Genomic DNA, 17,655 nt, shown 5'->3' on the forward strand with positions numbered 1-17,655 from the left:
TGTTCCACTGGTTAATTGTTCTAACTGTCAGGAAATTTCTTCTTAGTTCTAGGTTGCTTCTCTCCTTGATTAGTTTCCATCCATTGCTTCTTGTCCTGCCCTCAGGTGCTTTGGAGAATAGCTTGACTCCCTCTGAGATATTGGAACACTGCTATCATGTCCCCCCTCGTCCTTCTCTTCATTAAACTAGACATACCCAATTCCAGCAACCGTTCTTCATGTGTTTTAGCCTCCAGTCACCTAATCATCTTTGTTGCTCATCTCTGCACTCTTTCTAGAGTCTTAACATCTTTTTTACATCATGTTGACCAAAACTGGATGCAGTATTCCAAGTATGGTCTTACCAAGGCATTATAAAGTGGTATTAACACTTCATATGATCTTGATTCTATCCCTCTGTTAATGCAGCCTAGCACTGTGTTGCTTTTTTTGGCAGCTGCAACACACTGCTGTCTCATACTTTAAATGATTGTCCACTAGGACTCCAAGATCCCTCTCACAGTTACTACTGTTGAGGTACCATTTATACTGTACCTGTGAATTTTGTTTTTCTTGCCTAAATGTAGAACCTTACTTTTTTCACCATTAAATTTCATTTTGTTAAATAGTGCCTGATATTCAAGTCTGTCAAGATCCTTCTGTATCTTATGCCTATCTTCTGGGGTGTTGGCTAATCCTGCCAGTTTGGTGTCATCTGCAAATCTGATGAGTTCCCCATATATTCCCTCATCCAAATCATTGATGAAGATGTTGAAGAGTACTGGGCCTAAAACAGAACCTTGCGGTACCCCACTGCATATTTCCCTCCATGTAGATGTATTTCCATTGAGGACTACACGTTGAGTGCAGCTGGTCAGCCAGTTACAAATCCATTTGGTGGTGATGCTGTCTAACCCACTTTTTTCTATCTTATCAAGTAATAGGTTGTGGTCTACTTTTTCAAATGCCTTATTGGAATCCAAGTAAATTATATCCACAGCAATCCTTTAGTCCAGTAATTTTGTCACCTTTGTCAAAGAATGCAATAAGATTTTCTGGCATGATCTGTTTTTAACAAACCCATGTTGGCTTTTGGTTTAACTTAAACCAAATTTAATATTTTATTGATTTAATTTTTTTATTTTAGTATTGTAAGCCATCCAGGGGCTCTTGGCTGAGTTGGGCGGCTATAAATGTTGATTGATTGATTGATTGATTGAAAAATAAATAAATAAATAAATAAATAAATAAAGTTGGCCTACACAGACTAATGATGTAATGCAGATTCTTATGTTCTGATACTGTATTCTATAAGAGCTAGTTAAAATCTTGGGCTTTTGCCTTTTTGTTCCTGGGTTAATTAACTTTTGAAAAAAAGAAGAACCCTTGACAGCTACAACAAAGCCCAGGTGTGTTTATCTTTCCATCAAAGAAGCATACTTGAATCTTTTTTTCTAAACATGCTTTTAAAAAGTAACTCTTAGCTTAGCTTAAACACCTTACCTTGGAACTCTTTATAAACTTTCAGTTTTGTGAATAAAATGTCCCTTGATTTCATAGTTCTGTAAAAGATGCATTAATTGGCATTTTTGCAAATGCAACATTTTATTTTAAAAAAAGTTTGTTAGCCTAAAACAAAATTAAATCTACATGTATTGGGATAAAATATATCAATAAATACATACCTTTAGATTAAAATATATTCAGAAATAAAGATGTGTAATAAATGTGTTAACATATATTTATTTTCATTTTTAATTTATATCCTGCCTTTATTGTTTTTTATAAATAACATATCTAATACTCCTTCCTCCTCCTATTTTCACCACCACCACAGCCCTGTGAAATGAGTAGGGCTTACAGATAATGACAGCCCCAAGGTCACCCAGCTGGCTTTCATGCCTAAGACAGATCTAGAACTCACCATCTCCCATTTCTAGGCTAGACCAAACCGGCTCTCTCTTAAATGATGATGTAAGAATTTTCAGAAATAAATTGGAATACACTTATAAATGAGGACATGAAATATAAGAGATTATTTTCTGGTCCGTCCATTTTCACTTGGAAGCAAGTTACTGAACAACTGGATTTTTTTCCCCCAAGTGTACTTCTATACAATTATCCAGCTGTATTGTGAAGCCAGTGGCTGCATTCTCATATTGCATATGAAGTAATTGGGGTAAACACATTCTCCTAAAATACACCCATACATTCCTACAGGTGACTAGTGTAGGAGATGACCTGACAACTAGAATGGCACTGCCTGCAAGCCACCCATTCTCACTCCTAGAATCCCTTAGTAGATGGGATCCATATCAGGCTTCTTCCACTAGCATGAGTGGGGTGGATTAGTCCCCTTGGGGAGAGACAACTCCTCAAATACCCTGGATCCATGCCGTGCAGAGCTTTAAAGGTAGCAATCAACACTTTGAACTGGATGCAGAAGCAAACTGGAAGCCAATGCAGCTCACACAGTTGCTGCATTATATGTGCAGCCCTAGGGGCTCCCAGGATTGTGTGCGCCACTGCATTTTGCACTAGCTGCAGCTTCCAAATACTCTTCAAGGGTAGCCCCATGTAGAGCACATTGTTGTAATCCATACGAGAGATGACTGGGGCACAGGGCCTTGAGATCCAAGTAAGGGCACAACAGGTGCACACCATCGATATGGGTTACAGAATCTTGAAAGACTGACAGCATTGCCTTTTTTCCTCCTCTTAGATCAAAGAGCGTCAAAGCACAAGCATTTTCAGCTTCTTTCTAATTTCTTCCTCCTTTCCTGGGCTTAATTCATGTTTTGCTAACTGCCTCTATTGCATTCTTTCTCCAAGGTAGTTTCTGTGGTTCTCTACAAATGAATCAAAAGTCAATGCCCTTAGATTTCTTACAGACTCACAAAAAACTGCATAAGCTTGTCTGAATTTTTAAAAGAGTTCACAAAAGTTCCTCTGTTGGCATCACCAGCCCTGCCTTTAGGAGGAATGAGATAGTTCTCTCAAGTAATAGACACTGGAAATCAGGAAATGTAATTAAGTGATAGAAGGCATAGTTGTGCATGCCACACAATTAATTCTGTAGCCAGAAGCTACTCTGGTCTGTTCATATACATATATAGTGGTCTGTTAAACTTAAGCGTTCTGGTAATTTTATATAGATTTTGAAAGAAATTCTGTTTTTATGTTTCATGTTTTTCTGTGAACAAATTGTAGAATGGTGCAAAATATGTCTAATTTGCAGCATTTGCCACAATTAAAATATTAAAATAAATCTTTCAGAGATCTAACTTTTTTAAGTTGAAGCAGAATTCCCAAAGAAGAGTAGGGATCTTCAGCAGCTATTAAATAGGTCACTCTAGTAAATGTGAACAAAAATTTCATAATATGTGATCTTATGTGATCAGATTTAGACATAGTTAAAAATGAAATGGTCTTAGACTCTGACATAAAAAACTAAAAAAAAATCAAACTGACATGTAAATTTAAAGTTTTGTGGTCTTGTGATTTATCCAGCATGTGGTTAATGAGTAGTCCTTGGTAATCATGCATAAAGAAAAATATGCACCTCTGGTTTTGCTATCTTAAGTTATTACCACTAATAGGCACCATCCACATGTCTTGAAATCTATTTTCTGTGGTATTTATATTTGCAGTATTATTGTTTAACTTACATTCTCTCCTTTATTTTTGCAAGCAACGACCTGTTTCACTGAAAGAAATTATAGAGAAAGCAGAATAGCAGGAACTGAGAATCTGCTTTTCAGTTGCCAGGGGTATGGGGAGAAATTTTGTATTTGCATAAATGTTTTAGGGCATGGTTTGTGAGGTATTGCATACTTTTTGAAGTTTTAGTTACTGATAATACTAATGCTAATGAGGATTGAATTTTGGACCCGAACTGATAAATCGCATTAGTTTATTTCATTATATAAAATAAGAAAATATGTGAGACTTTTGCAGAAGCCAAGGGTGCTAGATATAATTTTTCCAGCAAATTATGATCATTAATCAATGTTGAGGATATTGGGAGTTGGAATTTATTTTCACTTAAAAAAAGCAGCCTTTCCTTAGTCTCTAGCATTGGAAGGGATATGACCAGTTTACTTAGGAACCATTTTCAGTGAATGACAAATAAGAGCAAATGCAAAAATGGACATCTTTAATTGCTAGGGCATGATTCAGAAAAAGATACTCTTGTTTAAGATAAAGCATAGACCTGAAAGATAATGGTGATGTTAATTTTCAAATAAAATATCAGGCATTAAATAGTATTATCATCGATACTATAGAACTGCAGGGCAAGGATTCAGCCTTAACACTTTAAGCTTTACCTTGCTGGCCAAGTCTGCATACATAGCAATGTAATAAATTAACATTGGGGAAAAATCATTGTGAACATTCATTTTAAGTCTTACAATGTATCAATCACCCTGAATCTGCAATAAGTGCCTTATCTAACTTTTGATAATAGTTAAATCAAATAATGAATAAATAAATTGCTCCCAGCCTGTTATCTTTCATATTTCCTGTTGGGATTTCAAACCCCAACAAGACCCCAAAAAGTGGCTAAGAGGTATGGTATATTTGTGTGAGTTATAAGAACAGAAGGCCAAATGTATATGGGAACACAGGAAAGTCCCTTATTTAAAGGCATTAACATTAGAGATGGGCAAAATTTGTTGCTGCAATGCTGTTCCAATCTCAAAGAGTTATTTTGAAAAAGACCATTTAGAATAGTCAACTGCGGCTGAAAGAGCCCATTTCGATTTCAAGCCAGTTACTCTGAATTAAGAACATTTTGTGCACTGCTTATTAAGAGTGCTGAATGCTTTATTATAATCAGACATGACAGAAACTTTTCTTTCTTGTTTCAGGGAAGAGCTTCACATTGACTATCACAGTCTTCACAAATCCTCCACAAGTAGCCACGTACCATAGAGCTATCAAGATAACAGTGGATGGACCTCGAGAACCAAGAAGTAAGTAATCAAAAAACACTGTTGCTCTCTTCAATTATTCAAGCTTTATGCAGTGAAGGGAAGATAGAGATGAGCCTGTTGATCCTGTCTCTCTATTTTTTGCCCATTAGCAGCCTTTTTGCCTCTCAATATTTGAAAGGGAATATCTACATCTAGGGGGTTCTGTAGTTATTTCGGCTATCCATGTAATCTGTTTATATACAATTAAAACTCTCGTCATGACCTTTAACTGGGCAAAACAGTACATCATAGGGCAGGGGTGTCAAACTCGCAACGTCACGTGATGTATTGTGACGTATTGCGATTTTTTTTGCCATTGCTGGCAATGGTGTTGGTGCGGTTTTGCTATGATGCATCCGGCCCATGGGCCGGCAGTTTGACACCCCTGTCATAGGGCAACAATTTTTGAACCAAAGTATCTCAGAAGGAATAACTTATAGAATGTCTCCAAAATCCAGGACCCATGACTCCCAAGGGAATTAATTTGGGGAAATGGTGGCTGCTTCAGTGCTACTAGCTGCTGTTGCATTGCTGGACTGCTGCTACAGTCGCCCAATCTTCATTTTCAATGTTCTGTGACCATTTTCCAGCTAGTCTTGCAATCCCTTACTCCCTCTTCCATCCAGCAGCAGCCATTTACCTGCTGGAAGGGAAGGGAAGGGAAGGGAAGGAAAAATTCCAATGCTCCACAATCAAACTCATTGGGAAAGGCAGCAGGAAATCAGAAGACACTCTTGCTCCCACTGTTTTTTTTTGCCCACCCTTGATCGTAAGTAAATTACTCTGAAACAATGAGCCAATAGGGCATCAAATGTCTAGTTCAGAAATAAAGATTAGAGCTCTAAAAATAGTAAGAGCTTACATGATTTGAGAAAGCTCCATACTAAATACACACATGCTGCATACATACTAGGGACAAAGCGTACTGATGAGTGAGGGAAGTGAAGTCAGGGCGCGCACTTAGTTCTCAGTCTCATGGTGAGTTGTGTGAAGAGGGAACATAGGATGAGGATTTTAGTCACAGAATTTTGTACAGTAGAATATTTTGTTCTGTTCAGTAAAGGGTTTAAATTAGGCTTAGTAAATGCTATACATATGGCTATACGCAATTACCTGGAAGAAAGGCTCTGTGAATTTAATGGATCATATTTAATGGAATAGAAATATGTGCGTTGCTAATTGCACTATTAATCTTCATGTGCTTGATCATCTTCCTTGACATATAATATTGCAATTTTTAGCAAGTCGGTGTGGGTCTCCAAGGGCAGTCAGCCACCAACGACTGAGGGGCCAAGGTGTTGCATTCTTGTTACAAGGTTCTAAATGTGTCACTGCTATGGAGAAGAATATAGTGGGAGCTTGTTGAATGGGGGGGGGGAATCTGATAAACTTTTTACTCTAAACTCTGTACTGCATGCAAAAAATTGAAGTTGTGGGATAAAAGAAGCCATGCGCATTATTCAGCATTTCCTGCTCATTTTGCTTTCGCTTTGCATAGGAAATTTAATTTTAGAAACAAAATAGCCCCGTTTGTCCTCCCGTTAAAGCTGGCAAATAGAACAGAATTGAAGGAGGAGATGAGGGAGCCAGAAAACATGCAGTTGCTTTTATATGCAGTTTATTGTCTCTCCTGCAAGTTAGGAAAACAGTAATTGTTGAGGGCAGGCAGCACTTCAAGGAGACAGATGGAATTTATTCCGCTGAGGCACAGATTTTCTCAGACGTGCCTGCCAAATTAAGAATGAGTAAATAATAAATAATATCTCGAGGGATGCATCCAGAAAATACATAAGCACAGTGTTAGAACACCCCTTTCCCCCCATCCAGCCAATACATTGCTGAGCCTGTGCAATGTTCCCTTGTTATTACCCAAGACAGTAATTAACCTCAGTGTAGAATGTTCGTATTTGAATCAAAATATCTTCTTGTAAGTTGAGGTTTGTGGTTTTCTTTGCTTACTCCTCCCTCACATTTGGCAGAGGTTGCAACTATAGCTTAAGAAAAGTCAAAATGAGGGGAGTAGAGAAGTAGTTGCTCATGGAAATGACAACATTACAGTTAAGAACAGAAGAGCCAGCGGGTGTGGTAGTTAAAGTATTGTACTTGGTCTGAGGAGACTGTATGCGGGTCCTCGTGTGGCCACTCTGCTCACCGGTGATTTTAAACCATTGATTCTTCCTTAACCCAACTTACCTGACAGTTTTGTTGCAGTGAGGGGGGGGGAAGCCTATTAAAGAGCCATCAATCAAATCTACACAGAAATTGAAATTGTTACTCACGAAAATTGATGCATGCAATTTCACCGCATTAAATAAGAGTTATGTTTCCTACTGTATAATCTCTTATTGTTTATATGAATAGTTTTAAATCAACGTGATTTATTTTCATACACAGCATGAGTTTCTATGCATATTTGCATTTCGGTTTGGAATGTACACTATTATTAGATTATGTGACATCAAGATCCTATTTTTAAAACTTTGAGCATCAATACATTTTCTCCAATCTTACCCATACTTTCTATACAAATATAGAAGTTCACATATGCAGGAATATCTTGAGAATCTGTAAGCTGATCTACACAAACTCTGTTTGTGTTTGTTTGTGTGTGCGTGTGTTTGCACATGCTTTCCTGCTTTCCTCTCTTTCATTATATATCCAGCTCATTTTGGGAGCACCTTCTTCCTATCTATAGTATATTGTTCCTGCATTCAGTTGTTATTGGGACAGTAGGGGCACATTGATTGCCTCTTTGAACATTATTCTGAATGTTTGGGATAAAGGGCAAAAGTGTTAGCAGCAGAGCATTCTTTTTCTATTTCAGAAAATTATATATCTAGCTAGATAGCATTAACTAAATAAACATGTACTTACTTGTCTGGTAATTCTCATGCCCACAGTCTTCTTTTGTTGTAAATCATCTAGTATCATTTGAAAGAATTATCTTAAAATATATAGTAATAGATCTCAGGAACAAAATTGGTAACCTGAAGTAAGTGCAGGATTTCAGTAGTTTTTTTCTTAAAAAGTATCTTAGAGATAATAAACATAATAATAAAATTATACTGATGATGTAAAATAGGAACTTTTCTACATCTGTAGTTGTTCTGGGGGAGAAGTAATTTCTGAATCACACTAGGGGCATATCTTTGCTGGGCCCAATTTGTACTGGCAAATTAACCCCAATATCTTCCTTTCAAGTGTGAAACACATCAGCCTATATAAACAACCTTAAAATAGATGCATTTGTCTCCTTCCTCCCCAAATTGAAGTATGTTTCAAAATGTAATTTAGGTAGTAGAAAAAGTAGTTTTTATGTAAAATTAATAGAAGCTCTCCCATGGCATTCTTTTTTCTCAATGTAAGTACATTTTGAAAACATTTCAAACTTAAATTCATTCCAACAGGATGCATGATCTGGAGAAATTGTCAGAATGACATTATTTTCCATGGTAGTAAAGTTATGGAGCTACTTTTCTCTCAATAGAGAAAACTTTTCTATGATTAATATTTTGAAGAAAATGACCTCCTAAATCAAGAAATCTATCAGATGTACATGGTTCATTTAGCTATTTCTCCCACTGATTCCAATTACAGCATCCCTCAATTACTAAAATATATTTTGTATCATTGATTATTTTAATCAGCACAATTCTAAAACTCTTCATCATAAGAATAGTGGAAAAACAGTTATGAGAAAGAAATCCGGCATGTAGCATATGAGTGTATATGCAGATTCTGAACTGAATATAATTTTATAGATGTCCTTTTAGAGATAAAAATAACTAGCATTTGGATCTCAAGCTGATCATACATTGGGGAAAACGTTGTTTGTTTTAATTTATAGACCACCCTATCCTTGGGACAGAATTTAGTAAAATCCACAATATTTTCATCTATAGAGGGGATATTTATTTATTTATTTATTTATTTATTTATTTGACACAATTTATATGCCGCCCTTCTCCCCATGGGACTCAGGGCGGCTCACAGCATATTAAAACATCGTACAAAAAAATTTCCCCTGCTAAAAACCAATTAAAACCCAAATATTGGTAGCTGTGGCTCTTTAAAATCGTTTAAAAATTGTCCCTATTTAAAACTCACCCTAGGTCAGGCCCGCTTGTTGAAAAAGCCATGTCTTGAGGGCGCGGCGGAAGGTTAAGAGATCCGGAATCGTCCGGATCTCGGGGGGTAGATCGATCAAATTTGCAGATGATACCAAGCTGGCAGGAATAGCCAACACTCCAGAAGATAGGCTTAAGATACAGGAGGATCTTGTCAGACTTGAACAATGGGCACTATCTAACAAAATGAAATTCAATGGTGAAAAAAGTAAGGTTCTACATTTAGGCAAGAAAAACCAAATGCACAGGTACAGTATAGGTGGTATCTTGCTCAGTAGTAGCAACTGTGAGAGGGATCTTGGAGTCCTAGTGGACAATCACTTAAATATGAGCCAGCAGTTTGCTGCGGCTGCCAAAAAAGCCAACACAGTGCTAGACTGCATTAACAGAGGGATAGAATCAGGATCACATGAAGTGTTAATACCATTTACAATGCCTTGGTAATACTGCATACTTGGAATACTGCATCCAGTTTTCGTCACCACGATGTAAAAAAGATGTTGAGACTCTAACAAGAGTACAAAGAAGAGCAACAAAGATGATTAGGGGACTGGAGGGTAAAACACATGAAGAACGGTTGCTGGAATTGGGTATGTCTAGTTTAATGAAGAGAAGGACTAGGGGTGACATGATAGCAGTGTTCCAATATCTCAGAGGGAGTCAAGCTATTCTCCAAAGCACCTGAGGGCAGGACAAGAAGCAATAGATGGAAACTAATCAAGGAGAGAAGCAACCTAGAACTAAGAAGAAATTTCCTGACAGTTAGAACAATTAACCAGTGGAACAACCTGCCTCCAGAAGTTGTGAATGCTCCAACATTGGAAGTTTTTAAGAAGAGACTGGAGAGCCATTTGACTGAAATGGTATAGGGTTTCCTGCCTGAGCAGGGGGTTGGACTAGATGACCTCCAAGGTCCCTTCCAAATTATTATTATTATTATTATTATTATTATTATTATTATTATTATTATTATTATTATTATTAACTACTGCTATTACTACTATTATTACTACTACTATTATTACTACTACTACTACTACTATTATTATTATTATTATTATTATTATTATTATTATTATAGATTAATGTTGCCATTTTCCCGAGGACATCCTACCTTGTTCTTTATCTAAAAGCTGAAGCCCTCATTTCAGTTTGTTCTCATCACTTAGACCAGGGGTCTTCAAACTTGGCCCTTTTATGACTTGTGGACTTCAATTCCCAGAATTCCTCAGCCATGCATGCTGCCTGAGGAATTCTGGGAGTTGAAGTCCACAAGTCATAAAAGGGCCACGTTTGAAGATCCCTGACTTAGACTCTACTTTTCCAAACTATATTTAATAATGAAAATAACAGAACAAGCATAATAGAAAGGAGGAGAGTGAAATATTTTTTCTTATATAAAGGAAAGTGGAGTTTAAAAATGGGAGGCAACAATTGACCCATGCTTTTCTTTTCTTCATGCAAGCTGTCAACTTTGTATTATTAAAACAGGGTTTAGTTATGTTTCCTCATTTGAGTACCCTCTTCCTCATCACACGTATCTGATAAGCTTTTCAAGGTGACACTAACTGAAAATACTAAATAAAGTGCCTAGAAACGTCAACTGACAAATACAGAAAGTTGCACAGATATTTTCCTTTCCCTGGGCTGTCTGCAGTATGGAAGTGTGAATGAACTAAAATGTTGCAGAAATGAAAGAAAAATGAAAAATTATGACTGGCATGGATGTAAGTGTAAATGAATGTATGAATTAAATTCAGAAAGCTTGTTTTCCTGCTTTATACCAGTTCTGCAGTTTAGCAATACAATATTTCTGCCTTTATTGTTTCTACCTATTGCAGTTAACATAGGGAGCAATCTTGCAGTTAACATAGAGAGTAATGCATGTCATAGTGTGCATTAGCCTAATACTCTTTAAGTCCTTTCCTGAGACTGCACCTCCCATTTTTGAGTAAGTTACTGTAGCAGAACAATAACAACAAAAAGTCTTTTTTGTTTCTAGAGTTATTTGGCTGGCAGCCAGCGAATCAAAAGCCAATCTTTATAGGTGAGGATCTAAGAACTGGAGACAAAGAAACGTTGTGGTAGTAAATGGGTAAGGGTTGCAGTGGGTAGGGAAGATTAGAAAGATGTAAGATTATAAAGCCTGTACAGCTAGCAAGGGAGATGTATTTTCATAATCTCATTGTAAGTTTTTTTTAGGCCCTATGAGAGGCATAAGAAAGATTACATGCCTATAGAAATTGAGCGCTAGGGGGGGGAAATGCTTGCATTTTCCAATAAGCCCTGTTTAGTATGATCAGAAGATGTAATCTAGATGAAAAGGGGAATCTTTCTAGGCCCAAATTGCTCACCTATTTTGTTGATCTGATGTGCTTTTCAGACAGAAATTGCAGCAAACTTAATTAAATTGTCCCTCCATGCTGTGCTTAAGATGTTTTCAAACTTTGTATATTTAAGTTGGATCTGTGCAGCATAGCAGTGCTTCCAAATCATGGCAAAAATCCAGTTCAAGCTCACCTTTAGCCAGTGGAATTTAGTAAATTATAATAAGGAATACAGAATGTCAAGGACAATGGTTGGCTTTCCATCCTTCCTTCCTTCCTTCCATCCATCCATCCATCCATCCATCCATCCCACTTTTTTGGTTTTATTTAATACAGCCACATTTGAAGACATAGCTAAAACATATATAAAAGGCATACTTTGCAGGATTTAAGACTTTTATTCCCTTTTTTGCCAGCTCCTGTCTAATGAGTTTTTATCAATTAGCCTATTCTTTTTTTGCAATGTACAGCATACGTCTTTCAATGAACAATGAGAAAATGGTCAGTAAATTTTAAACATTGCAGAATTACACATTGAGATTTAGATAAAGCTCTAATAAAACAGATACTGTATGTGATATATATACAGGTTCATTCATTCGAATAAGATATATTTTGCCTTGCTATCACCACATGTTCATGAACACACATATTCTATTCCAGATGTAAAGTACACCATAACCCTAAGGATGACTGAGCATTCAGAAGCTGCTTTGCTTAAAAGAATTGACTGTCTTGATTTTAGATAAGAATCTATTGTATGCTCAGATTGTATGCTGAACAAATTAGTTATGCAGGCACATCTGCATCTCTTTAGTATCTAGATCAAAGATATGCAGTTTACGAATTGATTCTTCTGACAGATTTTCAAATTAAATAATTATAAAATCCTCTTTTATTGAATCAATAATTATACTGTGGCAAGAATTCTTCAGGATGATAACTCTAGACAGAGTATTGTATTACAAAGGCTTAAGCTTTGCAGTGTCTAGTAAAATGTAAATTACCAAAACTGCCATCTTCAAGAACTGACATAGCACATAAATGGTGATATTAGGAACTCAATGGAAATTGTGGTAATGAAACTGGAAATGAAAGTAATTTTCTTCTAGTTAGGTTGGCTGCCTGCAGAAGGTTTTATGGATCATCATCTGCAATTTCAGTTTTGAACGTAAGAGAAATGGTTTCACCAGATTTTCTAAGACAAGTTAGTAAAGAATAATATTTTTGTATCGACAAAATAGAAAACATATGGTTCATCCCATGCATGGCATTCTGGACTGGTTTTTGTTACTCATTGACCCTGTCTTTTCAATCTTGCTACTGAGAGTTTGGGTTGACCACACCACCTCACCGTTGAAAATTAATACTAGTTGACTCCTTCTGTGCTGTTCATATGAAGCCAAAAAAAATAATAACGGGAAGAATAACCTGCCTGTAAGCTGTTTGGAAACTCCTCTGACGCTCTGCTTTAAAAACACTACATAGTAGCTTACTATATATCTCCTTGCAGCTGGAAAGAAAAGGGCAGGGGAAAGTATAATATTGCTTAAGATTAAACAGAACCATTAAAGACAGGGAGAAAATGAATAAAATTGAAGTCTTGCTTGTCTCTAATGAAGTGTTTGAACAGTGAAAAGATTGAAAATTCTTTTTCTTAAACAACCCACTCTAGACTTTAAATGTAAATACATTTATTTCAAAGAAATGAAAGGTCACTAGTTTTATCACAAGGTTATTTTGGTTCATGTTGTAAGGGTAAACATTCAAGCAAAAGAAAAATCTACTTTTTCTTCCCACCATCCCATTTGTTAAGCAAAGTTTTGATGACTCAGGGCATGCATGAGCAAAGGAATAGAGGATCTTTTCATTGCTAGAGTGCCTGTTGATTTAACACAGTTTGGTTAGTAACTTTTTTTTAACCCCTCAAAGGCAGGAAATAAAGTACTTCTGTTACGTTACTAGGGGTAGCTGCATAAATTCTGCATGCTGGAATTTATTTCATGTGTTTACGTGCGCCTGCAGATTACAGAAGGTTTTGTGTTTTCTGTCTTACCTCAATCCTTTGTTGATGCTAGCACTACTGTTATGACTTCTGTTATGGGCATTTCTACATGGGGATTCTTTACTAGTTTGAGAGCACCTTCTGCTCCGAGACCTCCAGAGGTGGACAAGTGAGCTGCTTTGTATTGACACTGATGTAAAGGAAATCTTTGCCTCCTGTTTTGTATTATTTTGTTTTGTTTTACAATGCTGTGGCTCTGTGGAGAGAAATCTTGCTGCACCTCTCCTCGTAATTCCTGAGCTTGAGTTCCTGTAAAGGCTGATAGCTCTGATGGCCACTCAGTGCACCCAAATCAGTGGATGCTGGGGTGTTGTTGTTTTGAGTAGGAAAAAAAATGTAAGGGGATTTTTGATGCTATAGAACCTGCAGCTGCGTTAGTGGAGCTGTGAATTTGGCTCCTCGCGCTCTGCAGTTCAGGTTAGGGTTGATGACAAACAGCTTTCCAAAGTTTGGGGAAAGAAAATGATGGTGTGGAAATTCTTACTGGCAATAAACCGGTAATGTTATGGATGATATAGTACTTTGCTGATATAAAATATGTAGCATTTTGGCTAATAGCCTGCAGGGAGAACTCCAGAATGGATTATCAGAGTTTGTGTGCAGAGCAAAGCTTATAGGTCTGCCTAGAAATTTATTTCTCCAGATGGTTTCTAAGAGAAGGAGGAAAATGCAATTAGACAGGTCTTTTTTTTTATGTGTGTGTAGTACTGAGTTTGGGAGCTCTCCAAGAAGAGAGGATGACCAAACTCTGAACATTGGAAATGGGATAGATAGAAGCTGAAAAGGAAACAGTTTCCTTCAGACGGAATTTTAGTGTTGTCTTAACAGATCGTTTTTTATTGTCTTATTTTATTTTTGTAGCTGTACAATTAGTGAGTAGAATAAGGGGATACAACATATACATAAATTTGATTGGCTTTAATATTTCCTTTAGGTAAAAACTTTTACGTACTGTATATGAAAGAGAGAGAGAGAGAGAGAGAGAGAGATCATTTTGGAAATTAGTTTAACTGTCAAGTAAATACTTGTTTTTAGACATTTCCAAGGCCTACTAACACAACTCTGACAAGTGAATGCACAACTTTTATTTTAGTGAATCAGTTCTTATTCATGGCTATTTGTTTTTTAATGTTACAGCCCATCTTTTACAGTCTATCTACCTCAAGGCAGCTTACATGGGGTTTAATCCCTACAACAGCAACCCTTGAAGTAGGCCAAGCTGAGAGAAAGTGACCCCTCAGATACCTTAACCACTACATTACATGAGGCATTCTTCTTGGAATTTATAAACTGAATAAGCTTTTTTTTTTAATTTTTCAGAATACCTAATTTGGAGGGGAACAGATTAGGATAGAGGTGTTTTATAGGTGCTGTAACAAAGCTTACAGTATTTAGAATGCAGGTTTTTTTTATTTCAGATGGTTATTTTAGAAAACAAAGTTCTGTATGTATCTATATTGGAGAATATTTCATTATCACAATTGACTTAAATTGCATTCATGTTATTTTTACCACAGATGACACTAGACAACTTCTTGGAACCAGGCTATAGCAAACTAGCTGCAAAAAAAAAGTGGAGATGTCTATGTAGCCACTAGGAACTGAGTTCAAAGGATATTTTACTGATTTATATGGTATTTTTTAAAAAATAGTATTGTTTCTACATCTAGACTACTATTTAAAAGAGAATATTTTACCCCTTCCAAACTGAAGAAAAATTAGTAAGCACTAAAGGGATAGTCTAGTCAACAAGGTGCTACAACACCTTTGTGTGAGGTCCATCAACTCCCAAATTAATTTATTATTATTAAATGGCTGAAATATCACAAAGTGTTTGTATTATATGGAAGTGGTTCAAATTTTTGCATTAAATTATCAATACATATATATCGCATCTATACACTTTACATGTAGTGACATAGGACCTTTGTGAAAAATGTTGCCAAGTAGTCCATTACTTAGAAGTGTTTCATGTATTTTAAAAAATACCTTAACCACAGTGTATTCTATGCTGGGTAGGCTCCATGTGTTGTATGGATGATTGCAGACAAAAAGAAGGGAGACAGTATGTACAGGCTAGGACAGTGATGGCGAACCTTTTAGAGACCGAGTGCCCAAACTGCAACCCAAAACCCACTGATGTATCATCGGGTACCGGGAGGGTGTGGCCCATTGGATGGGCGTGGCCCATTGGATGGGCGTGGCCCATTGGGTGGGCATGGCTGCGGTGGTAACGGCAGACTGGGTGGGACTAAAAAGTTCAATCAATCGATTCCAACTTTGCAAGATCTTTTTTCCCCCCGCAAGAAGTTGAAATTGATTGATTAATTGAACCTTTTTTTTTTTGCACACGGCGGAGGTCTAAAGCGAAAAGGTTTTATAAAACCCAGCTGAAGGCCTAGGACTGGGGCGACGACACACATGTCCACAGAAAGGGCTCTGCGTGCCATCTGTGGCACGAGTGCCATAGGTTCGCCACCATGGGGCTAGGAAATAGAAACCCAACAATATCAAGTTATGCATCCCTTTCACAAACATCTAGCACTGGTAATAATCTCTAGTTATTTTTTTATTGTTAACTATATGTACACAGATTGTACATTAATAAAGATATTTACATACAAATAATTATATGAAGAGCCCCAAATCTTGATATTCACATTTGTGTTTCTGGTTATGCTGTACATAAAGAAGATAATAATAATAGTAAAGTTGGAAGGGACCTTGAAGGTCATCTAGTCCAACCCCCTGCTCAGGCAGGAAACCCTATACCATTTCAGACAAATGGCTGTCCAGTCTCTTCTTAAAAACTTCCAGTGTTGGAGCATTCACCGCTTCTGGAGGCAGGTTGTTCCACTGGTTAATTGTTCTCACTGTCAGGAAGCTTCTCCTTAGTTCTAGATTGCTTCTCTCCTTGATTAGTTTCCACCTGTTGCTTCTTGTCCTGCCTTCAGGCGCTTTGGAAAATAGAAGATGATTTGCATTTGAACTACAAAATTATCAGAAGAAAAGTTTGACTCTGGGCTGTTGTTGTTTTTTAGAAGAGTAGTATGGAAGTTGTATAAACTAAAGGGTGCAATATTGAATTCATTTCTGGTTCTAGATATGTCCTGCTTTCCTTTCATTCCAGAGATAATTGATAGCTTATTAAGACTGTGCCAAAGAGTCTGGCAGAACAAAGAAGAGATAAATTGTTCAAACTTCAGCACAAACTGTAAAATTTAATTTCAGTTACTAGCCATTGCTTTTAAGTGTACATTTTTTCTCAATTTTGCTAACTTCTTATCTTCATAAAAATCTGTAGGAGGGGGTGAAAGAATAGCTCTATTGGGTTAAAAAATTATGTAATTCTAATGAAGGTTTAGATTTTTGCAACTCAGATCTGCAGAATATACTTAACTTTTACAGGCAATTGTTTGCAGCCTATTGTATACAGTCTTAAATCTGAATTAAAACTCTAATGGGCAAAAGAATAAGATACAATGGATTTATTGCACATAAGGATCAGCAAGCTCCATTATGTTTTCGTGAGCTTCACAAAAAACCTGTCTGGGACTTATCTCTTGGAAGTATAGTAGTCTTCCCCAGCTACCCTGATGAAGATTAATAAGCTATGGTAAATAAATTTAAAACAAAATGGCGTGGAGTAAAAAACAATTACAGACAAGGATCCCATAAAGTATATTACTTTATTTCTTTAGTCTTTAGCAAAGACTAAATAAATTAATAGAGAGGATAAGAGATAAAAGTCTCATATTTCAGGTGACAATTTACTACCTTTTTAATCACAAAATGCCTGTTATCACCTGCTAAGTATGGTAGGCATGTGTAATCCTTGTCAGACCCTATTATAATGTACCATGTGAACTAGTACAGTTATGTATGCATTTCTCCAGGGGATCAAGGTTTCTGCTCCAATCTAGCTGAAATTAGTCTTACTTCCATTGAAATGTAGGATTTTAGTTAGACTGTTTGATATCATGCCTATGTAATATGGAACAGACCATTGGTTTTCTAAGTCCTGTAATGGATAATTACATACAGCCTCAGGTTGTGTATGTCAATAAAACAATTTCTCCTTTTCTCTCTCCACCCACAATGTTTCCACAATAGGACATCGTCAGAAACTGGACGAGCAGACAAAGACTGGAAGTTTGTCCTTTTCAGAGCGCCTGAGTGAA

The 17,655-nt window shown here is 36.7% G+C and overlaps 1 protein-coding gene across 1 annotated transcript in view; it reads left to right on the top strand.

The window, feature by feature from the left end:
• The window catches only part of LOC107291521 (runt-related transcription factor 1), a gene marked incomplete at its 3' end in the record, with an annotated part of 45,731 nt that extends 28,076 nt beyond the window's left edge, over nucleotides 1–17,655 (top strand). The window contains 2 exon segments of the mRNA XM_015820525.1: nucleotides 4,851–4,955; nucleotides 17,588–17,655. Of these exon segments, the coding sequence (XP_015676011.1) occupies nucleotides 4,851–4,955; nucleotides 17,588–17,655 (173 nt within the window).

This window comes from Protobothrops mucrosquamatus, unplaced genomic scaffold, assembly GCF_001527695.2.
Source record: "Protobothrops mucrosquamatus isolate PMUCROS unplaced genomic scaffold, P.Mucros_1.0 scaffold1136, whole genome shotgun sequence".
Classification (NCBI taxonomy): Eukaryota; Metazoa; Chordata; class Lepidosauria; order Squamata; family Viperidae; genus Protobothrops; species Protobothrops mucrosquamatus.